Here is a 27,540-nt window from a genome sequence, read left to right on the forward strand (position 1 = left end):
CGATGGAAAAAGTTGAGGAAACGTCGTTCCAGGCTTATTTCTCGCGTTATGACCGATTTCATCTTCGTGGAAATGTACAGGGTGTTTCAGGCTATTGCTAGCCAGCGTTCCTGTCGTAAACGGCAAGTCTGGGGAGAAGATAAGAAGAGTGGGTCGAAGGGAACTACGTATTCACGATAATATCTTTCTGTATGTGTTCTATGCGAGAAACAGGGAAATTTAAAAATACAAGAACAAATACAATTTATTAATATAGTACGATAAAACTGTATTGTGTACCACATGTTAAATCTTGCTGGCTGGCCTGATCTCTGATGTGCTTGACGTTACACCATCGCCTGACTACTGTCTATGGTTTGCCCTCGTCCCACTCTGTCGTCTATAGCTGTCGATGGCTTCAGTGTTTGAGAAAACTGAAAGGATGTTTGATGATGATGAGAAGATGAAAGCTAAAAGTTTTCTTAGAAGTGGTGACCACTTGAACAAACCTTGACAAGGTTTAGACGTTTGAATAAATGGAGTTATTATGTCGTCAGGGTTTGCAGGAAAGCAGAGAATCCTGTGGCGCAACATTTTTACGTAATTAACGTATGCTCCATAGCCAGTCCTCGATCCGGACCGGAACAGGTATCAAAGTTAGCGTTATTATTAAATCGCGTGAAACGCGATTTGCAGGCCATTCGCATTTCAGAAATTCATAGCCTGAAGTTCGGAGCACGCTGTGTTCTCCGTTTCATCGGTCCGAGGCAATGTCAGCCGCCACCGTGTTCGCCAACTGTATACGCGATTTATGTCACTCATCGACGATTCAGAATTGGGAATTGCGTGTCCGGAGTTCGGTATACAGCGTGTTCGCTATTTCATAGCCTCGTAACCAGCACTCGTGCCTCGCGCACTGCTACACACACCGATTTCAGCATCGAGCCTTTATTACACCACTGCAATCGTAGCTTTGCAAGTTTGCCTGAGACTTGTCCTGGCGGCCAAGTTTCCAGGTAAACAACAAAAACGAATTGCTGTTTGCAACTCAACATCATTAACTTGAAACTTTCTCTACGCTACTTGGCTTTCATGAGCCTCGCTGGAATGGATTATACGTTACAGGGGAATAAAATGCCACTCTGTGTACAAATACGTACTATGTTTATCAAATAATAGCGAAGGAAACAGCGATCGAGTAATAATATTGAAGTTTCCTCGACACCAACCAGCCATAGTGTACGAGTTTTTAAATGAATGAAATGCGAACGAAATTAGGTGTTGAATTAGATGTGCATAGAGTGGCGCAGGAAGATATTTAATTTTATAATATCGTCAATTATTCATACAATTATTACGTAGTATAAAATTACACTAATTTACCAAATGTCCAGCTGGACAAATTGTAAAGTGCAAATTAAATAATAAAAAAAAATTACAAGTTTACAATATACAGAATGGATCGAGTGATGTTTGAAATCATTGGAAATGGAAATATGACAGACAACTTCGATTCCAAAAGTGTTTGATAATAAATCTCTCATTATACGTCTCTAGTATCTCCTTTGATAGCGCTACTTTTGCATCTTATTATCCGTGGATCTATAACGAGTCAATTCGTATCCTAGCAGCGACAATCGAACAGATTAACGAAATACCCGGGCAAACTAATTAATTAAACTTAATACGATTGCCAGATAACCGAGTAAATCCTCTGGAATCGGCGATCCGCTTTCAAAGGCCAGTTGATAACCGCAAAGCTCGTCCCTTCGTCAGAGAAACGAATCTCCAAAGGAGCGCACTGGTCAAACTGAATATGCATGGCCCGATTGATATGAATCGACGAAATCTTCATCCCATCGAATGAATACGAATCATCGTTGATTAAGGCTTCTCGAACAAACTGATGATTTCGTCGAGGGAATTCTTAGAGCCGATGTTCAAAAATCTATCACTTTCTTCGTTTTACCTAGATACGTCACGAGTTTCTGGTCCCTTCGTAGTTCGAGGAAGTGCCATCACATTTCCATCGTGTTAATTTCTAATTTATCTAACAAATTTGTAGACTAAGGTGGGTCGGTGTGCGCATAAGAGGATAGTATGTGGCCAATTAAGCGAGTGCGGGTCGCTCGAATTTGCAACTGAGCGAGTTCGGGTCGCTCGAGCTCGCAACTAAATGAGTTCGGGTCGCTCCAATTAGCAACTAAGCGAGTGCGGGTCGCTTGAGCTCGCAACTAAGCGAGTGCGGGTCGCTCGAGTTAGCAATTAAGCGAGTGCGGGTCACTCCAATTAGCAATTAAGCGAGTGCGGGTCGCTCGAAATGGCAACTAAATGAGTTCGGGTTGCTCCAATTAGCAACTAAGCGAGTGCGGGTCGCTCCAATTAGCAACTAAGCGAGTGCGGGTCACTCCAATTAGCAACTAAGCGAGTGCGGGTCGCTCGAGCTCACAACTAAGCGAGTGCGGGTCGCTCGAGCTCGCAACTAAGCGAGTGCGGGTCGCTCGAAATGGCAACTAAATGAGTTCAGGTCGCTCGAATTGGCAACTAAGCGAGTGCGGGTCACTCCAATTAGCAACTAAGCGAGTACGGGTCGCTGGAGTTAGCAACTCAGCGAGTGCGGGTCGCTCCAATTGGCAGCTAAGCGAGTGCGGGTCACTCCAATTAGCAACTAAGCGAGTGCGGGTCGCTTGAGCTCGCAACTAAGCGAGTGCGGGTCGCTCCAATTGGCAACTAAGCGAGTGCGGGTCGCTCAAGTTAGCAACTAAGCGAGTGCGGGTTTTACCAACTGATCCGCATTCTCGCGATGTTTCCTCCGGAGAATCCTAAGTTCTTAAGCGAGTGCTTCACGGTATCTTCCAAAGTATTTTCTATTTATCGGTTATATTGAAAATGCCCTAACTGTCAATCTTCATACAATTGTTACAATTGTAAGAAGTTGAAGCGCTCCGGTCAGCAGTGACCACCGTGGCGTCACAGGAGCAACCTTGACGGATCATATATGTCCAACAGTCAAAGTGTTAACATCAGTAAAACCATTAAAATTCCCGACACGACTACCTACACTGAGACTCGCAAAAATCATAGCAAGGATAGAGACCATCTACAGCTAAAACCCACTACCACGTACAAGGCTGACCCTTGGGATGAAATAACAGTTGAACATCCGGCAAGCAACCGAGTAAAACAGAGTCGAGTAACACATTGGCAAGAAAAGGAGCTGGCCCATTAAGTAACCACAATTTCTCGACAAAATACTCGCCGGTGTGCAGGATCTCTCTGGAGGCAGAGTAAACATCGCGCATTCACCGTCTGTCGGCATGTAAGCTCTCAAGGTCAGAATTCATGGGAGAAAACGAGCGGAAGCTTTTGCCAAGGAACAAAGGAAGTGCCTTTTCAGTTAAACGGTCCGCGTTGGCCAGAAAGTGTCCGAGTGGCGGAGGTGGCACGGCCGCAACGGTGCATGGGCTGGTAAAACGGAAGCCGGGATAGCTTGGTCCGCCCGTAGTTTCCGCCAGGGGTCTGTCCTCACGTGTCGCGTCGACGTGACGCAATATACATGCTAATACGGTTGCTTTGGCCGGTGTACGAGCCACAGCGACGTCAGGAAGTGTCTTTTGAGATGGTTTCGAAGCATCCACAGACATGGCACACCTTTGAGCTTCCTTCGCGGTGGCCCGCTTCTACCTCCTTTGCCCGAGGCTACTCGATTAACGACACTTTGCTCATTATTCTACGTAATTGACTGGCGATTGAATGAGAATTTGCCGCAGTGTGAAATTAATTTCGTTGCGGGGTTCGTCCCATGGTGAATTCCGTGTAGGGACAGGTTAGAGAAGTAATTATATTCGCAGGAAGTACGCCTGTGATTTTCCGTTGTTTCGTGCAGGACACACGCTCCATCTTCGTGCTTTCTTCTGCTCATTCTATGTCTGTTGCTTATGGTATTTTTAAGAAGCTTGTTAATACTTTTTTTAACTCCTGTCCATAGGCATATCAATTTGCGTGAACATTCGCACTTTGACGATTCGTCTCCTGGAATTTATCTCCTTTGTGGCTGCTACGTTTCCCCATTACTTTTACATTACATTCGATGGGCTGGTAACTCTTTTGCAACTTCATCCAGCTTTCATTTTTGAGAATTGTTTCTGCTATCTTACGGATTGAGACGTTGTTGTTGATAAGAACGTGTTTCAAGCTCACGACTGTACAAGCTTCGCCTTCGTTACAGTTAGAAATAAAAGTTAGCGTATGATCATCGGTATTAACTGTCGTCGTGTTATTTTACATTAGTAAATTTACAAGTAATTTGGTCTGTACTGTGATTATCATTATTGCATAAATTATTATACGTTATTTGTTGTTGAAATTTAAGCTCGATTGGTTTGGTAATTAATTTCATCAGCTTGTCCGCTTTGGGATAGTTTATATTGATTTGTACGATAATGATTCGACAGTTTAACGACGAGCTTATGAATAATTGAAGTTAATAAATAACTATATGAATAACTGTAAACTTCGACTAATATGATCACAGATAACTGCAATAGTCTCAGTTAAATAACCAAATTTATGGCCTGTCTAATTTTATTTTCGTCTCTATAATTTACGTGATAAAGACAACTAATAATTTCCATTGTATAAAGCTGCGATAGTCTACCTCAAACCTAATTCAAATTACGGCGTATCACCTGTAATGTAATGGGTCTAACGAGGCAAATTCAGCGACTAAAATTCCAAAAAATTTGGAGCTGTGCACCAAGGTAGTTGAACGTAGGTGGAAACAACCCTCTTCAGCTTCCACATTGTTATAAATATTTTAGGAACCATAAAAGACGGACGAAGAAAGTTAAATCGAAATTTGTGGTGATTTTTATGAACGTGAGGAATTTTCAAAAGCAATTTTCATCTCGAAATTTACCCCCAACGCCTGCAATTTTTTCAAGTTTTATTCTTTGCTGTCGCACGCACACATAGTCTTTGAAAAATATTGCAAACGTATGAGTGAATTGAAACGACAAAATTTCCCATCCCCTCGAGGATACGTTTGTGGGTGTTTTCATCCCTAGGAGGGTTTTTTTCAGCTGGAAAAAAATGATTACGTTATTAGCATCGCACGAACTACATTTGCGCAAAGTTTCCAATTTGCTTAAATTTCCGAGTCGATGAATTTGCTTTGTTTAGCGGACATTAAGGGAGGAAATTATTTTTTCCTCTGAATTTCAATAGCACTGGAACCTAAACATTAAGCTATCTGGGTCATTCACACCCTGAGTAAAATTTCTCTCGTGGGGACGAGTTTTTATATTTCCTGAGAACCCTTTTAAACATTTGGCTGGGAAACGAAGCGTGCAACAATGCAGTAAAACGAGAAGAATCACTCGAAATTCACCAATTGCCTCGATAACTGTAATTTTCAAATTGAATGCTTTTTTTACAAAAATACATTCTGCGATATCTGCCTTTAAACTATTTCCTACACGTACAAACGTTCAAGCACTTTTTATACTTAATGTGATCTGGATTTTCCATGACTCTGTGTATGCATAATTACATGTTTGCATTTATCTAATCGATTACACCATAAACTGTACGGTTTTAAGGAACTTCTTATGAAGAAATAAGAGAAGCGATCAACTATATCTCCCCTAAGGAAATTGATGTGTAAATGGCGTGCGTAAAATAAGCAAATGACAACGTACGTGTACGTAATTAAACGTAACTGCTCGTAATCTTGTTTAACGATAGCAACTTTTATTTTCTCTCGTTCTCTCGTATTTTCATCGCTATTATTACAGTATCATGTGTAATCAGCTTTTTGCATACTTAATGGAAAAATCCATATGCTTCTGGCGAAATATCTGAAAGTAAGTGGCAATCGCTGTATCGAGTAATCGAACGAGAGAGAAAAGAGGAATAAAAGTACGAGAGCGGCAAATACCACAGGCATTTCTCTGCTCATCTTTTTGTATTCTTCAGATTCGGTTGGCTTTTTAATCGTTGCTGAATTTGCTGCTATTGCACGAACATAATGTTAGATGGGAAATTTTTCTTGTAACTGGCGTGAAGATCTTTGACGTCTCAAATATGTGAGAGATTTTGTATAATTTGATGGAAATTATAATTTCACAAGATTCTCATGAAGTGATCGAAGGTACTGTAAAAATAATAGCAACAAAGTTATAAAAATATGATGTTAAGTAATAATAATAGAGAATTTTCAATTCTACGAACATCTGCGTTTCTCAGTAAAATTCGCATTTATTTGAAAGAAAACTCAGACATAAGTGGACTGCATATTCCTAAGAAATTTCAAAGTGCAAAATTGCACAAAGCTCTAGCAATATATAAATATCCAAAATGCAGTGTTTTTTATAATGTTAATAGATCAAACAATTTTCCACCTCCCATTGCTTAATTGTATTTTCAAAAATACGAATTTGCATAAAATCTATATGCAAATTATTACAAATAATTCGCTGAATAGTGAGGAGCCACTGTTCCAACTATAACCACTACCGATATAACGTACCATAAACGCACCATAATACTCATTTTTATTGCTGCTTGCACACCATATAATAATAAGCAAAGCTTAGAAATCCCAAGCTACACTAGTGTCCGAGTATTTTCTTCACTACCAGCCACTAACGAGAGGATCACCCTGTAGATGAGCCGGATGCAGCAGCGCTACTTCCCGTAGACCGTTAGGGGGTACTTGGTCTTATTGGTATTTTCGCGCGAATAACACGGCGAAATAAGCTCGACGCCGACGCGATAAGCTAGCGGATAATCTCGCGTGCGAAAGCTCGCGAAATGCGCACTTGGACCGCCTGTGGCGACTATTGAATTTATGATTTCGCCGCTCGCCTGATATCGAGACAAAAGCACTGGTTAAAATGTATGAATAGCTTCATTGCTTGATCCCTCTATGGAGATTTCTTCCGCCATGATTTATGATAGATGTTTAGGTCGATTTGCCGCGGCGAGCTTTCGGTTGACACACGAGGCCATTGTATTTTTGATAAATGTCGGCCCGTTTAGGTGACTGGCGAGCGATATTTTCTGCAAGTGGGAGATATTCACGCGCGCTGGTTTTATTTAATTTGCCAATCAAACGAGAGACATTAGAGCGTGCTTTTGTACTTTTTTTTTTTAAAGCGATCTACTGTTTTCTTTTTTTTTTTTTTTTAAGGATTTAAAAGGGTACGATGATTTTTTTCACTTTTTGGTGGGATATAATGGAACCTGAAAGATGACAGTTCAATCGCAAATGACGTTATTCGATGTTATAGGGAAATTGTATTATGCGATGGTATTGGAATTGTTATTTTTATTATGCGTTATACAGTAGGATTAGTTTATTTGTGAATTAGATCAGATGACGTTAGAAATTGTTTCAGGTGGTTCTTCAACATATAAACAGCGTGATTTTTTGGCAAATTACATTTTCATTACTTTTTAGCTATAAATTTTGTTCGAATTGTATCAAATCTCTGTCAAAGTAACCTGAAAGATGACAGTTTAATTGTACGTTGTTCGATGTTATAACGAGATTGCATTATACAGCTTTAGTTTATTTATGATTTAGGCGAGATGATATTAGAGATTGTTTCAGACGGTTCTTCAACATATAAACAAATGATTATTTGGTAAATTACATGTCCAATATCGATGTATGTTTATTCGTTAAGAAATCAAGAAAATTCAATCTTCATTACTTTTTAGTCATAAATTTTGTTCGAATTGTATCGAATCTCTGTCAAAGTAACCTGAAAGATGACAGTTTAATTGCAAATGACGTTATTCGATGTTATAGGGAAATTGCATTATGCGATGATGTTGGAATTGTTATTTTTATTACGCGTTATACAGCAGGATAAGTTTATTTATGAATTAGGCCAGATGACGTTAGAGATTGTTTCAAACGGTTCTTCAACATATAAACAAATGATTATTTGGTAAATTACATGTCCAATATCGATGTATGTTTATTCGTTAAGAAATCAAGAAAATTCAATTTTCATTACTTTTTAATTATATATCTTGTTCGAATTGTATCAAATCTCTGTCAAAGTAACCTGAAAGATGACAGTTTAATTGCAAATGACGTTATTCGATGTTATAAGGAAATTGCATTATATGATGATATTGGAATTGTTATTTTTATTACGCGTTATACAGCAGGATTAGTTTATTTATGAATTAGGCGAGATGACGTTAGAAATTGTTTCAGACTGTTCTTCAACATATAAACAAATAATTATTTGTAAATTATATGTTGAATATTGATGTATGTTTATTCGTTAAGAAATTAAGAAAATTCAATTTTCATTACTTTTTAGTCATAAATTTTGTATCAAATCTCTGTTAAAATAACCTGAAGGATAACAGTTCAATCGCAAATGACTTTGTTCGATGTTATAACGAGATTGCATTATGCGATGATATTGGAATTGTTATTTTTATTATGCGTTATACAGCAGGATTAGTTTATTTATGAATTAGGCGAGATGATATTAGAGATTGTTTCGGACGGTTTTCCAACATGTTCAATATCCATGTATTGTTATTCGTTAAGAAATCAAGAAAATCCAATTACTTTTTAATCATAAATCTTGTTCAAATTGTATCCCTGTCAAAGTAAACTACCGATTACTTCTATAATATTTATCTCTACATTAAAACAATTTCTAACAATTTCTAAAGATTGTTCTACTCGTTGTTTGATGCTTTCTTATATTACTCGAACAAAGAATAAACATCGACTGAAACAATTCTGCTACTCTTGTTCTATCATTAACAACAGATTATTCTATTCGCCTGTTCAAACAACAGACTATTTTGAATCTGCGAGTAAATTTACCGTAGTGTTGGAAACACTTTGCGTCAGTGTGTAGAGTAAAATACATTAATGGGAAACATTTGGTGTGGTAATTCGCCAAAGCAAGGAGGGTCACCACGGGTGTAAACTAAATGTACGTCTATGTGGCTATTTAGACAAGACTAGGTCAACCCTTCGTCCTTCGTATCGATAGCAGTTGTACATGGACGCAGTGTTTAGTCGTTAATTTGCATATCTCCTGAGGTACAAGTACATTTCGTACGAGTATTGGTTACAATAGACTCACATTAAGTAATTTCAGTGTGCAACCTACCGAATTGTAAATTCCACTGCGTACACTGCATACACCATACTCGCTGATTTCTCGATCAATAATCAGAAAATTTAAATGACGATTAAATCCGAACCGAGCAACTATTCTCGTGTCACGGTGATCTTGGAATATAGAATAATCATATTTTACATACCACTTCGCTCAATACCATCGAAACTACAATTAAGCAGTAACAACATACCCGTGTGCTGGCATCCAGCGATAATCCCTTCACAGGAGCCAAACCTTTGATATAAAAATCCTCCCAAGTCAGCACTCGACATTCCATTCCTATTTCTGTTCTGTTAATGTGACATTCTGTACCATTACTCTGTCAGTTTTATAATGAATTTTGAAACAACTATCAATTGATGAAATTATAAATAAATAAACTATCAATTAATTGGAGTACGAATCTCTCACCTTACGTGCGGAACGTGAAATAATGTCGAACCGACGCGACACTTGCAAAGTCTTGATAAATTTGTATTTAAATAAGAAATGTATGAAATGAACGTCGAAGATCGGCAGATGTGATTACTTCAAGTAATATGAAGAACGAGGGAGAAGTTAAATTAAAAATTGCTAAATTGCTAAGACGCTAAAGTTGAGTGCAAAATAGGCCAAGATACTGATCGGATGTTTCTCATAAACTGTCGTATTGTTTATTGATACATATTTTATCAGCTGAAAATAATTAAATTGAATAGAGAAAATAGAACAAATTTTTCAGTAATATTGCTTCGCTGCTTTTACTAATAGTAGGAAATGTACTTTTTTAATCGTAACAATAGTTTATCAACTATTATTCATTTTATCTGGCACGATGAAACGTAATTGGGTGGATATATAAGTCAGGAAAAATGGAAGGAAAACTTCTTTTTGGGAAATACAGATACTTGAAGGTACATATTTTATCAGCTGTAAATAACTGAATTGAATAGAGAAAATGGAAGAAAATTTTCAGGGAAACGCACTGTTACTGTTCCACTGTTTTTACTAATAGTAGGAAATGTACTTTTCTTTTGTTTTATCGCAACAATAGTTTATCAACTATTATTCATTTTATCTGGCACGATGAAACGTAATTGAGTGGATATATAGGTCAGGAAAAATGGAAGGAAAACTTCTTTTTGGGAAATACAGATACTTGAAGATACATATTTTATCAGCTGTAAATAATTGAATTGAATAGAGAAAATGGAAGAAAATCTTCAGGGAAACGCACTGTTACTGTTCCACTGTTTTTACTAATAGTAGGAAATGTACTTTTCTTTTGTTTTATCGCAACAATAGTTTATCAACTATTATTCATTTTATCTGGCACGATGAAACGTAATTGAGTGGATATATAGGTCAGGAAAAATGGAAGGAAAACTTCTTTTTGGGAAATACAGATACTTGAAGGTACATATTTTATCAGCTGTAAATAATTGAATTGAATAGAGAAAATGGAAGAAAATTTTCAGGGAAACGCACTGTTACTGTTCCACTGTTTTTACTAACTTACTTTTTCTGTTTTATCGTAACAATAGTTTATCAACTATTATTTATTTTATCTGGCACGATAAATGGAATTAAACTTTCATAGCAACATTCCAGCACAGCTTTATTGCTAATAATAAAAAATGTGCGACGATAGAAACTGTTTTATTTAATTATTTTATTTTATTAATACAGACGTTGGAAAACAACATACTAATATTTTTCCGTGGCTTTTCACCGATACCAGAAATGTAATAAAACGTACGGTTCAAACTTTGTGCTTCAACAACGATTTAATAAACTGCCTCTAAATCATTCGAAAAAGAAAAGGGAGAAAGAAATAAAACTGTGCCGTTGGAGAATATTTTCAAGCTCTCAGGGCATTCTCAGCCTTTCGTAATCGAACTAACGAATCACCAGCCGCTAACAATCCCATTTTAAGGGACACATCGTCTCTCAATTTCCATGAAAAACGTCTGTTTACATAAGGGCAGCGATTTTAATTATCTTCAGTTAACATCAGTTGGGGGTTGTTCGCGTTTCACAGGGCGATACCGTGTCGTGCGCGACGAAAACAGCTGGCCACTTTCGTCGATTTTTCATCGAGTCGCGCCACCAGGAATTCCAGCGAGACCAGCGCCACGAATTTCTGCGTGAAAAACTTAATTAGCGACCAGCCCACCCCGAACACCACCCTCTTTTCTCTTTTCTTTCTCCGTCTGCCTGTTCCTCTGCGCGTTCCACTCGCGTCAGACATCTGCTAACAACGCAACAAAACGACCGTTTATAATCTACAGCGACTGTGCTGGCGTGGTCGAGGGAGGTAGCAAGCCACCCCCAACCCTTGTCCACCGACCCACGCCGCAATTTCTCCCACCGTGCACGCCACCACTGCGGCATAAATCCCAAGCCGAGAGAATATTACGTTCTACCACGGCCATGGAGGGACTTTAAACCTCGCCTAGCTACCCTTAGCCACTGTCACGCGAGTATGTTCCACTATTCTGCCGAATACGATGTCAGCGAATATTCTATTTTTGAAATTCGCGCCACTACCTTCGACGTAGGCGCGTAAATCAAATGGGATGCGTCGGTCCAGCGCGTTTAACCTCGCACCGCCGATTCTTCTGTCTATCTATCAGACGTTTTGCGGTGCTTAGAATGAAGATTATGCCGAGTTCACGACGTACGGACAGCGTATCTGCTATTTTTCAGAAATTAGAATTTTCCACACGTTGCGTGTGTTGTAAAGCTTGGACAACTTGATTGGCATTTTAAGCAGCGAACCACGTGCCAGAAACTTCAGACACCAGTTGAGAACACGACGAGAGACCACGGGACGATGCTGCGTACCCTCGACCAGACGCGCACGTGGCGCACATTTTGTGAAACGCCCGCGACATTTCGACAGCGCGACTGGATACACATTGACAAAGACACGTCCCTAGACTGATGTTTGGGACATAAGCACCGGGCGCTTAGAGAATAAGACACCTGAAAATAAACATTCAACAGGATCACGATCATAATGAAACTTCTTAATGAAAGCGCTAACGTCGTCCGAGGTTTGTCACTTCACCGAACAGTTCGAATTGAACCGATCAACCAGTTCAAAGGTCGCGACACACAGCTGTAGCTTGGCCCATTTGCGTGAAACAGCCTGTGCAGCATTTTCGTTTTTCCCTTATTTTCCTGCTTCTGCCTAGGGTTCCCCGTTTCCGCCAGACTGGGTTTTTTCTTTTTTATTTTGCTCTCGATTCGTCGCGGATCGCGTGCCTGGCCAGCATAATTTTACGCGTTCGCTTGAAGCGATGAATCTCTGATTTTCCCTCTGTTTTTGTTGCTTCCCGTTTGTTCTTTGCTTGGAGGGTAAAATGGAAATGAAGCGAAGGCGTCCGATGTTTGCAAAGGACGAGACACTTGGTCGTGTTTTCCTTTTGTCGGTAAATTTAACGCCTTTTATGCACGTTTCATTGTATTTAGATTTAAGGTGCACGGTTTGTTCTTCGATTTGAGAGTAAAATGGAAGGAAACGGGGATGAAAAGCGACCGATGCTTGAGATGGACGATACATCTTTTTTTCAGCTTTTACGTCACAGTGAATTTAGTTTGTTTTGTGCGCATGAGTACGTCCGGATTCAGGCGACTATGAATGGTATTTTAAATAGGTGCTTGGTGCTTGTCGAGTAATCGATAAATCTCTTTAAAAGCGTACTCGAAGACTGAAATACTGCGTTAAAAAACGAGGCCGCGCTTTACTTTCGAAAGTCGAAGCTTCATTCATCATTTATTTCGCGATATGAAAACCCGTCGTTAGATTAAAATTTTTAAACTTCGTTCCGCGAGTTCTTCCAACTTCGTGCTTCTGCTTTGCTCGAACGTTTCTCACAGACGCGCCAAGTATTTCTGCAAATCATTCGACGAATTTATCGTTATGCTAATCTCGTTCGTTCAATTTCAGACGTTTAATGGGACCAACAGCTATTCTCTTGATTATTCGAATATTGTATGGTTACCATACGTTCCACACGAAAATTACGAAGGGAAAAGTCGTGGTGCAACAGCACGAATGGTGATTCTGACGCAAAAGTAGGTTTCGTTTTTGAAAAAGAAAGAAACGAGTTTGGAAATCCAACAGGGAGCCGTGTTTTAACTGGAAGCTTCGACGTATGAAATTCCTGTTTCTTTTGTATTGTTAAACATGGACAATGCGTTTCCTCTCACTGCTGTTATCTTATTTCCGCGATATCGGTCTGAACGTACAATTACTTTCTTTTATTTTGTATTTAATTGGAACAGTTTTATAAATAAAGATAAGATCGGTGCTTCTTGGGAATCTTTCGATTAATGTAACGAGTGTTGAAAATTTTAACGAAGTTGAAGCGTGCACAGCTGCGCTCTTCCAACTAATTTATCATGCGCAGCTTGTAACGAGTTACGTGTATTTTTTTAAACCTTCGGAAGCTGAAACGATGTTAGCTTTTAATTCTTCAACGCTATTACTATCCTCGAGGCACACTTTGGATTTGATAATACAAACACGAGAAGCAAAAGTTTCATAGCTCAAAGTTTGCAGTTAGTACGCGTCATTTTTTTACGAAGACGAAGACTTGAATGAAAAAATATTATTCTCTTTTCTTCGACTTATTTTTGCACGTACAATCACCAGCTGCCCTGTTGTACTACGATTTTCGGGACACCCTGTATCTGTACGTAAACACACAGACGTGCTTCCGTAACATCTGACCTCAAATATACAGATATACGTACATATATGTAAATTTTATAGAATTCAAATTACCGCCAACCGACATTTTTACTTTTGCTTTGTTTTACCGGCAGCTATTTTACTGAAAACTTCGGAAATCGATTGTCGATTTTTCAGGTAAAATTTGTAGCAGATTTGTTATTGTAGTCTGGTGGACAAATGGCCTAAGAAATATCGGGTGAAGCATAAGCAATATTGCGGGAAGGCCCAAGTGCTGTTAGCCCAAAAAGGGCTTGGCAGTTCTATTAGGTGGTCGTCATCTGAAGTGTCGAGTCTGAGTTGAGACTTAAGTGGAGTAGTCGTGAGTTGAGAGTCGAGTGGAGTAGTCGTGAGTCGAGAATCGAGTTGAGATAGTCGTGAGTTCAGAGTCGAGTGAGTAGTCGTGAGTTCAGAGTCGAGTTGAGTAGTCGTAAGTGGAGAGTCGAATGGAGTAGTCGTGAGTGGAGAGTCGAGTGGAGTAGTCGTGAGTCGAGAGTCGAGTGGAGTAGTCGTAAGTTCAGAGTCGAGTGAGTAGTCATGAGTTCAGAGTCGAGTTGAGTAGTCGTGAGTTGAGAGTTGAATTGAGTAGTCGCGTGTGGAGAGTCGAGTTGAGTAGTTGCGAGTGGAGAGTCGAGTGAGTAGTCCTGAGTTGAGAGTCGAGTGGTGAAGAGTCGAGTTATGAGGAGTCGAGAGTTGCCGAGTTGTTGAGTTGTAAACTATTAGTTGTGAGTTGTGAATTAACCATTTAGTTGTCTTAGTTATAGCATATTAATGTGTTTAGTTCACGTTAAATAACCAACGTTTCCTGTTTAACCCATTGTAAGTAGATTTATCATTGGAAACCCTAATTTCTAAAATTTCCAAATAAATCAAAAAATCCTATATTATTAACTGTTATTGTATATAATTTCATTTACTCCCAAAATAAACTCAGTTTTCCAGAATCGATCGTCTTATTTGTCCCAAGGACTTACGTTATTACATATAAAAAGAAAGAACAATTGAACATAAATGGAACACTACATAATATCGAAGAATAAAAATGAATAATGAAACCTACACGCTTATTCATATCCGACGCGTACAAGAAACTTCATCGAATCGTACACGATCATTTTACAGCTTCCTATGCAAGCTACATGATTTTTCTCGCAACACCAAAAGCCACAAACTCACGAGAATGGCAAGTTTCGACATCATCCGTCTCACAATTATCAAAGACGCGCAGAGGCCGCGAAGAAATAACTTGCTCTACATATTTGCATCTTCACCGTGCCGTTTTAATTACAACTAATTATAACTTGCTTGTTTCTTGTTATAATTATCTATAATAATTATATCTAAATACATGTAATTATTACTTGTTGTTATTATTTTTTATTACAATTATTCACACATTATATTATTTTATTTTCTATTAATTATTTATACATTATATACATTATAAATACATTCACAGCCTGTTTGTTGCATTATGAAACGTTTGCCCGCGTCAACGTACGTTTCCATAAAACGTTGGTTCAGCAAAGTAGCAACGACAGACCCAAGAGCAATCGGAGAAGAGGAAGCAGATCAAAGGCCACGTAAAAACGACGTTTCTGCAGATCGTGCACGAATGTGTAACGGGCTTTTAAGACGGACAGCGAATAAATTACACGAGCTAATTACCATATGGAAGAGAAAGTTGGCGGGCATTGTACGTTTTTGCACAATGCGTCTTCATTGGAAACAAATCTAGACACAAAAGGGATGAATTACGGCCGGTCAGGATTGTCGCGCGGCTTTTCAATTTCCAGCTTGAATTCCGTCCCATGCATCGAGCTGGCCCGGCCTTTGTACTTTAAATTGTCCTGCTATCCGCTGCGTTCGCGGCTGAATATTAAATGAACCTTTTCGAATCGCGCATCATTTGCATCTCTAATAACGCGTTAATTTTCAAAAACCTTCGACTAGCAAAACGTGGCCACCGCACCACGCCGATACGTTTCAATCCAAAAGTGGCGAAGCATTCGAACGCTTCGTTCCCCTTACGATCTCTTTGACGAGGTTCCGCTCTTCCTTGTTGATCTCTGCAGGCATTTCCCAAAGAGAATTTTCCTTACTTTGTTACACGCGATCGGTTCCATTCGGATCTGACGAGCCTCTGGTCGAAGGTGGACGAGATTCATCGTATTTGCTGTGGAATATGACGGAAGAGCAGCGAAAAATTGAGCAAACTATGATAACTCAGCTGGTATCAACTAAAGTGTATATCGAGGGCAATCTGCATTCTATGGGGAAGAACAATTAATCAGACGAGCGAGCTGCGATTTATCTTACTCTACGCTTTGCCTCATGGAGCAACTAAGATTAGAAAGGATGCAAGCAATTTACCGATTAATCTCTCCGTCGGCGTTACTTTAAATTTCTCGCATTATTTATCGACTTTAGTTTCACCCTTAAATCATTGTCCACAATGCAGCTTGTAACAGCGACTAACCAACGTAATTGCAACATTGTAGCAAGCCGTTATGTATTGCTCGGAGAAATTGGGCAAACCCTTGTTATCCTTCCAGACGTAAAATTTACTGCAGCGTATATATACATTTTTCTTTTTCTTCATTTTCTTTTGAGTAATGTACTGCCGTTATTACCACGATGTTCCGCCGCTTTTGTATATTTCTCGAAGCTGTAGTTCATTAAAAGCTGCAATATCCACCAGGTATTTTCAGATTGAAATTTTCCCGATACGCGGCATGTTGTTTTAATAACAAGCGTCGTTGTTATGTTATTTTTAGACCACTTGATCATTTACTTTTCGAATGAAATTACGCGAGAATTGATTGAAATTACGCTTATCGCGTTTCATGTTTCTACGATATCTCGCAAATGTACCTTTTACATCATTCTGCTACTGTAAGAATTTTCTACAAATATCTGCAGAAATGATCATTGACTCGACTGTAAATCGTTTGATTCGACATTCTTCATGATCCAACTTTAGATTAATCGTGTGTCAATAACTGCAGGATGAATGGACTAATTCTTGTGTCTACACTAATTGCAATAATCGAACAGATTAATCAAAATCTTTGACAAACGTTCTAACAACCCAAAGTACATTCCTGACACGATTAATTACGTTTGGATATTAGCATCCTTTGCGGTAACACGTGGCAACCAATTCTGATCATCAGATTATCGCGGATGAAACGGCCGAATTCCCGCTACCGTGAAACGACGATAATTTTTCCTTGGTTCAGGTAGAAATACTTGTTACGTTCGTATCTATCAATTAAAAATCCGTCACGCTAATGCAATAAAGCTTCCTCGGGAGCTGCATTAACATTGCAAGGTACCTCTAATTGCATTTAATCCTGACATTAATAGGCAACATATTCGTTAACGTAATTAGCTGCTTCGCGATCACACGATCGATAATCGATTATACACGACGATTCTGCAGTTTTAAATTCGCTCGCAACGAATGTCTAATTCATAGACAGATTCCTCTAAAGATGGCACGCGTTCACGAAATTGGCCATTTCACATGCAACGATCTGTTGGAAAGTTGATAGAGGAAAATCCGGCTGTTTCATCGTGTCATGAAAATGCTTTATTTCGTCGTATTATGACGCAACTGCTAACAGGGAAATAAAGAAATAGCACGGACGATGGTTCGAGTGTACGAGACACGGAGCGGAATGCATTAACCAGAGGTACTACGATCTACTGATCAATACTAGCGATACGTCTACCTACTCCGGACTACATTATCGTGGTCCCTTTAGCTTAGTAATTAGCGTGACTCACTGTATTCCCACGCCCAGTAATCACCAGCACCCGCCGTAGGCAGCACCGTGCTCCATGCTTCTATGTGTAAACAGAAAGAAGGAGAGAAAGAAAGTAAAAAACTGAACCATGCTTGGTGGATATGTGGATGAACGAAATTACCGGAACACCCTTCCGGCTGAATTCAAACGAATTTTATTCGATGCGAGTTGTCGAATGAGGCGAATGATAACTACGAGAAAAAAATGATGGAAGGTTTAGATCGCACGGCAAGTGATTTTAATTAACAAATAGGCTGTTCTTGAAACGAGATACTCCGGCAGATGGAAATTATCAGACAGATTTTTTCATTTTTAATTGCTTCAGTTTCAATTTTAATTTACTTGCCTTGTGATTCTGTTTCGGTAGCTCTCGTTGGATATCGATGTCACAGGAAGGAAAATTTTGAATTAGTATTCATCGATATGTATTTAGTATTTGCGACAGTTTGCTAAAAAGTTAAAATCGAAGACTGAAGTTCCTTATGAATTTTGTTCATATCGTTACAGTTGTAATTTTGTTAACTGTGTTACGTCGCGCGAGATGGTCCGTGCGACGTCCCTCTCAGTCCGGCCACCAGGGCCTACCCCTCGTTACACTGATCCACAATAAACCCAAGGAACCACCATAAACCGAATCTTTTTAGCTTAACTTCTATTCACATAAGTATTTTCGGTTTATGGATGGTCCTTTGAACGGTCCTTGGGTTTGTTGCACGCTCGTGCTGATTACGGAGAAAGCAGATGTGCCCCGCGAAACAGCTGGTTTTCCCTGGAACAAGGACACCCATGAGCCACATCTGCAGGAGACTTTCTCCTCGTATTTCGTTTATTAACATTGGCTATAACCAATGGGCATCGCGGATCGTTGCCCTCACTTGTTTACCGAAAAGTGTGAACAACGAATCCGCGTTCTTAGTTCAAAAAGGGTACACCCACGTCGAGCTTTCCTCCTAAATAGTACGAGATGGGTCTGGCACTGCTCTCATACTCCTCGGACAGTCAAGAACACTGCTCTGACACATCTCGGACAGTCAACTCCACGGTTCTTTCGCTCATCGGGCAGTCAAGTCTACTATTATAACAAGTTCTCGGTATTCAACACGCTAACTCTATGAACCCTCGGGTCAATCATTGTCAACCGACACGACGAAGTCCAATAATCTCTGTCTAAGCTGTAAGTGTTGTACTCTGGTGGAAATATATATAATATAACTGTGCACTACAGTTACATTCATTGAACCACCCCTGTTATCCTAACCGAAACAAGGGGAACGACTACTTCGATTCGCCGAATCGTAGCGAGAATTTACGCCTCTCGCTGACGCGTCTTCCTCGCGACAAACTGGAAGCTGCAATCGATAACACGAATACGACTCGATATCATAAGGCAACAGGTTGATTTAATTGTGATGTATGTTAATTAGCACTCTTTTATCCAGTTGCTTGTTGACAAATGAAATTAGCTTCGAAAGGCGATGAGATTGTGAAAAGGCAATATAAGACACACTGGTACAAGCAATTCGATCTGAGAGTGCTCTCAGGCGATCATTATATATCGATGTTTCAAGATCTTCAACTATACATACATATACCTATCGTCAACGCAACACTGTCAATATTTACGGACGAATTGTATTTTCGTAGAGAACCTTAAATATCGTCTGATGGTACTCAACAAATTTCGTTATCGTCCAAGAGATAAGGATTTTATTAAATGAATTATTGGAAACATCGATAGCTTATATCCTGATATATTTCTAATAACACAATTACAATATGCTTGTCGAGTCAAACGTTTGCGAACAACGAGGAACAACAACTGTATTCTTAAACAAACCACCATAGTAACACTTTCAATCTGCTTCGTATTGCAGCAACGATCTCGTATTACGTTTCGTAAAACGAGACGAGTGTTTTTTTTCGATACGTCACGCGAAATAAAAGTAGAAAGTTGTTTCCACGTGGTTTTTATTCGCCCAAACAATAAACGATGTCCATTCTCAACGAATGAATATCATACATTTTCAATGCCAATGTAGTTTCAAAATGTTTCCAACGACATAGTATATGTGTAAAAAGCTTCTGTGTATTAATATTTCCACAAATATATACAATTGTTGTTCCTCGTTGTTCGCAAGATGTTCTTGATACGTAACGTTTGACTTGACAAGCATATTGTAATCGTGTTATTAGAAATATTTCAGGATATAAGCTATCGATGTTTTCAATAATTCATTTAATAAAATCATTATCTCTTGGACGATGACGAAATTTGTTGAGTGCCATCAGACGATATTTAAGGTTCTCTGCGAAAATACAATTCGTCCGTAAATATTGACAGTGTTGCGTTGACGATATGTATATGTATGTATTAATATTTCCACAGTCAAAGAAGAAATAAACAAGTTCAGAAACAGATATAATATAATTAACAACCACCAAAATCCAATTACTTGACACGATGGATCAGATCCGTTAGATTCAATTAGAATCAAACATACTATAAACTTGTATGATCCAAGTTACAGTACCACGCCAAAGAAATTTACTTAAAATTCTGTATGAGAATTGATTGTAAATAATTTACTAAATAAAAAAAAATTAATATTTCCAAATATTTCTATGACAAAAAGTCTCTGTAATTTCAAATACTTCGGTGGGTCACTGTGGGATCTCGCGAAGTTCGTCTACGTTCGATGCGAAGGAATTGCAACCGCAGAGCGCAGTTTCTGTCGTATCTGTGCGCGACGCAAAAAAATGTCTCGAGTATAAATTGCAAGCGACTCGCGCGATACATAAAACATATCCATTGGGAATATCGGGATACACACAGTGTCCGATACACAATCGAAGATACATTTGCCGTTGCTTCTTTCTCGCCGAGTTATCGCGTTTTCGCGCCTCGTAAAAACCATAATCCGTTTCCTGGCTCGTACACGATCCTCCGGCTTCGGAATCGACCGATACGCCAACCTCCACTGGTTTCCCTCCTCTCGGCCATCGAAATTCCACAAAAAAGTTCGCCCCTTCGATCGACGCAACGCTGTAACCCGATACGCGGAGATTTGGAACGCGTGTCGCGCGTAAAGTATCGCGGTGGATGATCGAGGACTAACAGAAACCATCGAACCGATCCTCGACAAGTTGTTTTTTTTTCTCGGAATTTTAGCCGGTTAATCGGTAACGCGTTGCTGTTTAAACGGCTCGTCGCGCAATTTCTGTACACAATCGTGAGTCTGCACGCGATTCGTTTGAACAACTAATTTTGTGTTTGATCGAAATCGCGTGCAAATTCTGGTTTCCATTGTGTGATAATACGACGATGCTGCAATTGATTAGATCATTGAATAAGTTCAGTCGTGTTAACATTATTCATTTTTAATGGAGCATAACGAGCATCAAAGTAATTAACATTTCTAATCAACTATCGCTGCTTCTTAGTTGTTCGTTTATTGTTCTTCTCGCGGTTTATCCCGTAGATCGTAGCGCACGTTGCAGTTGATTTTTGACGTTTCCACAATTTTCTCTGTAATTTTTTGATAGCTGGAAATACGGAGAAAATTAAGACAGTGGCGAAAAACGACGATCGAAAGCTTCTATATTATTTTAGGAAGTTTGACGAATTTCGTAAAAGAGGGAAATAAAGCAGCTGCCAAAAATGCTAATTAGATTTATCCATAAACTTTACATACAATAATGCGCGAAAGTAGCTTCTCCAGGTTCTCGACAATGAAATTCTCACTGTAACATTGCGATCGAACGCTAACTCGCGATGATTTTATTAATTGTAGATGACAAAACGAGCTTGTAAATGCGAAAACGCGATAGAAAAGAGCGAAAAAGACACTTTGACGATCGGTCTCGTCCTGTTTTTCTGCAATTTCATATTAATCTCTTAAGAAAAATGCGACGAAACTTACGAAACGATTCTTCCTTCTTTATTTCTTTATTCTTCACGTGGAAAGTAGTACGCGCGAGTTGTAGTTACACGAATCGAGTTCAGCTTCCACAAAGATTTGTATATTATACAACTTCACATTACAACTAAGATTCCACAAAGATTTGTATATTACACAACTTGTATAATAGGCAACTCAGTGATTGCCCCAACCTAACCCATAATCACTTAGTTGTCTAATATACAAGTTGTACAATGTACAAATCTTTACGGAATCTTAGTTGTAATGTAAAGTTGTACAATGTACAAATCTTTGAGGAATCTTAGTTATAATGTAAAGTTTTATAATGTACAAATATTTGTGGAATCTTAGTTGCAATGTAAAGTTGTATAGTGTACAAATCTTTGTGGAATCTTAGTTGTAATGTAAAGTTGTATAATGTACAAATCTTTGTGGAATCTTAGTTGTAATGTAAAGTTGTGTAATGTACAAATCTTTGTGGAATCTTAGTTGTAATGTAAAGTTGTATAATGTACAAATCTTTGTGGAATCTTAGTTGTAATGTACAGTTGTATAATATGCAAATCTTTGTGGAATCTTAGTTGTAATGTAATGTTGTATAATGTACAAATCTTTGAGGAATCTTAGTTGTAATGTAAAGTTGTATAATATACAAATCTTTGTGGAATCTTAGTTGTAATGTAAAGTTGTATAATATACAAATCATTGTGGAATCTTAGTTGTAATGTAAAGTTGTATAATGTACAAATCTTTGTGGAATCTTAGTTGTAATGTAAAGTTGTACAATGTACAAATCTTTGTGGAATCTTAGTTGTAATGTAAAGTTGTATAATGTACAAATCATTGTGGAATCTTAGTTGTAATGTAAAGTTGTATAATACACAAATCTTTGCAGAATTTCAGTTGTAATGTAAAGTTGTACAATGTACAAATCTTTGTGGAATCTTAGTTGTAATGTAAAGTTGTATAATGTACAAATCATTGTGGAATCTTAGTTGTAATGTAAAGTTGTATAATACACAAATCTTTGCAGAATTTCAGTTGTAATGTAAAGTTGTATAATATACAAATCTTTGTGGAATCTTAGTTGTAATGTAAAGTTGTATAATATACAAATCTTTGTGGAATTTTAGTCGTAATGTAAAGTTGTATAATGTACAAATCTTTGTGGAATCTTAGTTGTAATGTAAAGTTGTCACAATCACTTAGTTGCCAAGCCAATAAAACTACGAAGATCAAAGTTCTCGACGTACAACGATATTTTATCTTCCGATACTGGGAATTCCTTGTTAATTGTTAAAAATATTGCTTGCGTGTAAAAGTCGACATTACAGCTTCAGCTGTATTGCTATTTAATAAAATATTCTCCTGCAGAGGTGCGATCTCGTGATGTGTGTTCACTAAAGTTAACTTTAAAAGTAAAATCAAGTATCTGTGATTCCCTTTGGAATTGCAGATACAAGTAATCTTCGTATCGAGGGTAACAGTAAAATTCAACGAAACTCTACTTATCGTCCTTTCAATTTGCCCATAAAATGAAGAAGAAGGACACGTCCATCGAAATGTTCGCCACCACTTACAAAATAATCGCGCGAGAACGGTGGCCATTAACGATAGGAAATAGCCGATAAAGAGAAAGAGAGGCAACTAAAATTCCACAAAGATTTGTATTTTATACAATTTGTATATTGGCTTGTCAATTGAAACATATCGTAGTTTGTTCGCCTTCGTAATTCGGTTACGTCGTTGGGTCAGAGCATGTAACCGCGCAGGAAACAGTAATCGGTTGATATTTAGACAATGATATGTTACCAGGCTGGTAAAGTCTGACAATGAAACGTGACTATTTTAGCTGAATTAATCGAATGTTTAGAGCTGGGAATTACAACCACATGGCGATCGGATTGGCGAACCATCGCTAAACACCACAATTAACTAAGTGATCTATTGAAAATCAGTATGATTAACCTTCCGGATATACGCGAAACGTTCGTATTGTTATACGTACAGGCGCATTGTTTGTTGAATTTGACGTGATTTGGTCGAAACGTACCGTGTTTTCTTTAACCAGTTAGCTGTTTTTCACGAAGAAATATTCTGCGCTACGACGAGCTCTGTCAGTGATCGAGTTAAAAAATAAAACAGTCGTTCCATTGCAATTTAATTGGATACTGTACATTGCAATTTAATTCTATATTGACATAATTAAAAAACTCGAAGGCAGTGCAACAGAATTTGCGAAAAGACAGGAAAAAGGATCGAAGAAGAAGCCAGGATCGCGGACATTTAAAAGCAAAGACAGGATATGGAAAATTATGAAATGATTTTGATCGCCACAATTACATTTCTACCGTTAGAAACTGAACTAATCGCGACATCTCTCTATAACAACTAATAACAATATAACAATAAAAACACTGGACTAGAAAGGACCACGTAATGTTGTTTATTCCCTATAGTGTTTATGCTCTTTGTTCGCCTCGTCATTCTCTGTCAAGCAGCCGATCGGTGTACACGTAAGTAATTAACCAACGAACCTAACTTCTTCCGTGTTAAGTATATTTCTATACAGTGTGTTCCGCGAAATCTCGCCACTTGATGTATCTTTGTTGTTTCAAAAAATACGCGACAACGTTTGGAATAGAAATTGCACGCTCTAACGTGTTTCCATCGATTTAGCAGATATTTTAACTGAAATTTGCGGCGTTTAACGTATTAAGGCAAAGGAAAGGCGGTGTTGTGTTTACCTAGTCGTCTTACGTTCGTCTTTCACGCATCAAGTGTGAAAAAATTCAAATTAGAATACCTGACAAACCGATAGCTTCTTCCACGAGATTAGTTTAATATCAATACGAATCGATCAACGGATTTATAAATCATACGATTCCATTGAAAAAAAGACACAAAAGTGGCTTTTGTATCTTCTTTACGGTCCACTCGTCAAGAAACCGCTACCACATTCCATGGGATATTTGGGATTCTTTTAAATCCCATAGCTTTTCTTGCAAACATTTTTCAATATTTTTCGAATTAACGAAGATATTTCGGTCGAATAAAATTCACGAGACACGTCGTATACCCGCACGTGTGCTACATTCTATGGAAAAGATATACTTAAATTATTTAATTGCTTAATTATCTACATTCGTAACGTACTCGTGACCTACAGAAACCAAATTCTTTTTAAGGTCTACTGATATATAATTATAGAAATCACAGTAATATCGAGCGGAATGGAAAAATCAAACTCGAAGACGGCGAAGAACTGTAAGTGTGTTATTAATATTCTACCATTGAACAATTTCAACAATAAATTTAGATGGAAATACGAATGAAAGGTATCGAGTTGTGGAGTAACAGGTTTTCAAAATGGGTGATCTTCCTGAAATATTTACACGAAGCATCAAAAATAGATATTTCTTCTTGTTTTCATCCTTTTTTTTTTTTTAATTGTAACTAGTAAATTTTAATCCGAATTTTGTATTTTTCTCTCAGCTGCAAAACAATCAAAACAAACTAAAGAAAATCAATCGCAAACCCTCAGCAGTCAGAATGAAATAAAATGTACGCTGGCAAATAAACTATCGGAAATGAGCGCGTTGCACGAAACAATTATCAAAGAACAGACTCACTTGATTGAAGAGAACAAGAAATTGAACCAGGAGCTCAAAAAGTTGACAGAGGAGAGTATTCAAGCGATTGCCACAAAAGACCAGGTGAATCACATAAACGCGTTAATTTTACGGTGAATCTGTGGCGGGAAAAATTTGTATCGACACTGAAACTTGAAAAATTACGTTGACAGGAAATCGAACAATTGAGGAGAGAAATAGGCAAACACTGCGAGAAATTGGAGCGCGATATCGATGAGGTTGAAGTGATAGTTAACAAGAGCAGAGAACTAGAAATTAAAAACAAAGAGATGCAAGCAAGGGATAGCCAATTGAATAAAGAGCTTACTGATTTGCAGGAAAGGTTGGTCACAAAAGACAAGGTATGTTACGTAGAAAATCGATTCTTACGATGGCATTGCTAATTCGTATATTTTTTAGATAATTAGAATGAAAACTAAGCTGGTTCAAATGAAACAAAAGGACGTATTACTTCTTAAAGAAGAAGTTGAACAATTGCTACAAATATATGAGATTAGCGTGAAAGAAAAATTGAGTAATATAAGTGACATGTGTGCAGAAATTTGCGATCATTCATCATCTAGCTTTCCGAACAAAGAAGATGAAATGGAATCCTCGGTTTAATATTTTATTTCTATCGCAATATTTAATAACCGAAGAACAGAATATTCCATATGAGTGTGAAGCACATGTGGTTAGAACGTATAACATAATTCGATGATAATAGCAGAGTCGATAATTGCAGTTCTCGTTAATACACGTCCAATGATTTATCTGTGTGAACTGTACGATTATCTGCCATTCACTTTTATTAGGTTAATTTATTATTTCTGGAACATAAATATTCTCTGTTGATTGTTACGATATTTACTTGTTACGATATTTTATATTTTTCCTTATTCTTTGTTAGAAAATTGTTATCAAATATTCGAGTAATATCTAGTCCTCTTTTTCGTATCGAAGGTTTCGATTATTTTAAATAACAGAGCATATGAGTGAGCTTTTAGACTTGTAATTTTAGCTAAGACGTAATTAGACTATAGGACTATTATAGGATTTTAGCGTGACGCCGCTAACAAGGCTACATAAATATGAAAAGTGTATAAATCGTTAGCTATGATTAGCGTAGACAAATTGGTAGACAAATTTCACCCCACACTTGCCAAAGCTCCTTCAGAATTTATTCGCAATTAAATCAATTTTTCAATCTGAAAATATTCCTAAGATTACCTTACACTTAGTTAGAACAATAGTAATAATTATTATTAAACAGTAAAGTTTTTGACTCGAGAAGGAAAATGTTCCTAAGTTCGTCTCTTTGATTTCATTTACAAAATGTATATATTGTTCCTTTCTCAGACTCCTGGAATATGTTTTACTATAAAACTATGTACACCATTCAAATATTGCAAACCATCTATAGAAAAATTTATTTAATATTTGAAATATGACAAAGAATATTAAGAAATAACGTAGTTATTGTTATCAGTGCTACAGTTGTGACGAAAGAAAGCAATACAAAGGACTCTGGGAAAGAATGTCCCTTGTTATAAACAAAGGACATGCTGTCACTTCTTTTAAATTCCAATTGCCTTTTACAGGCTGCAGCATTTTTATTCAATAAAAAGATCGATCGAGAGACGAAATTAGACAGTGGGAGGAAATTTGGATATCTTAGCGTATTTTTAAGGAAAATTACTCTGATAATTAATGCATCTGACACGTACAAATTATAATAAATTACTTGCTGTGTTACAATTCTCTCAAATTAAATGGAATGTTCACACAATAAACGCGAGCAGCAGGTAATTTTCCAATTTACTGTCAACCTTGCTGTCCTGTTTAAGACAGCTCGCTACTTAGTATCTTTTGTTTGTTATAAAAAAATCAAATGATCTTGTAAATCACTTCAAACATATTCTAGCGTTTTATAAAACGGATTTGACCAGCGTAGAAAATTTTTTAAATATAATTGGCTGTTTTATCCCCCTCAACGACTGTATCGCTTCACTTTCGTTTCTCAACCTGCGTCCGTTCTTCCTCCCTTCTCTTACCTATATCGGCAAACGTGAATCGTCCAAGATAAATTCATTAAACGACTGACAGAACTTGTCGGAAGTTGTAGAATAGATAGGAAGCGTGGTGTGGTATTTGTACGTGGTGTTCGCGAACGCAGAAGTGGGTCAACAATGAACGCTCTTAAGGGGGAAATACCAGCTCCGCAATTTAGCGATCTCGATGTTCGCGTTTCTCATTTACCAGAATCCCCTAATTCGTCTATCTCATTTAACTATTTCATTATGCTGACAA

General features: G+C 37.9%; 1 protein-coding gene across 10 annotated transcripts in view; it reads right to left on the minus strand.

Annotated features, from left to right (window-relative positions):
* The window catches only part of LOC132915224 (neurexin 1), a 622,298-nt gene that overhangs the window by 347,365 nt on the left and 247,393 nt on the right, over nt 1-27,540 (minus strand). For 7 of the 10 annotated variants that reach the window (XM_060974984.1, XM_060974981.1, XM_060974983.1 and 4 more), the window contains exon 4: nt 17,659-17,718. The exons of the other annotated variants lie outside the window; for them this stretch is intronic. In XM_060974984.1, the coding sequence (XP_060830967.1) occupies nt 17,659-17,718 (60 nt within the window). The remainder of the gene's footprint in view (nt 1-17,658; nt 17,719-27,540) is intronic. 10 annotated transcript variants of the gene reach the window in all.

This window comes from Bombus pascuorum, chromosome 16 (genome assembly GCF_905332965.1).
Source record: "Bombus pascuorum chromosome 16, iyBomPasc1.1, whole genome shotgun sequence".
Taxonomy (NCBI): domain Eukaryota; kingdom Metazoa; phylum Arthropoda; class Insecta; order Hymenoptera; family Apidae; genus Bombus; species Bombus pascuorum.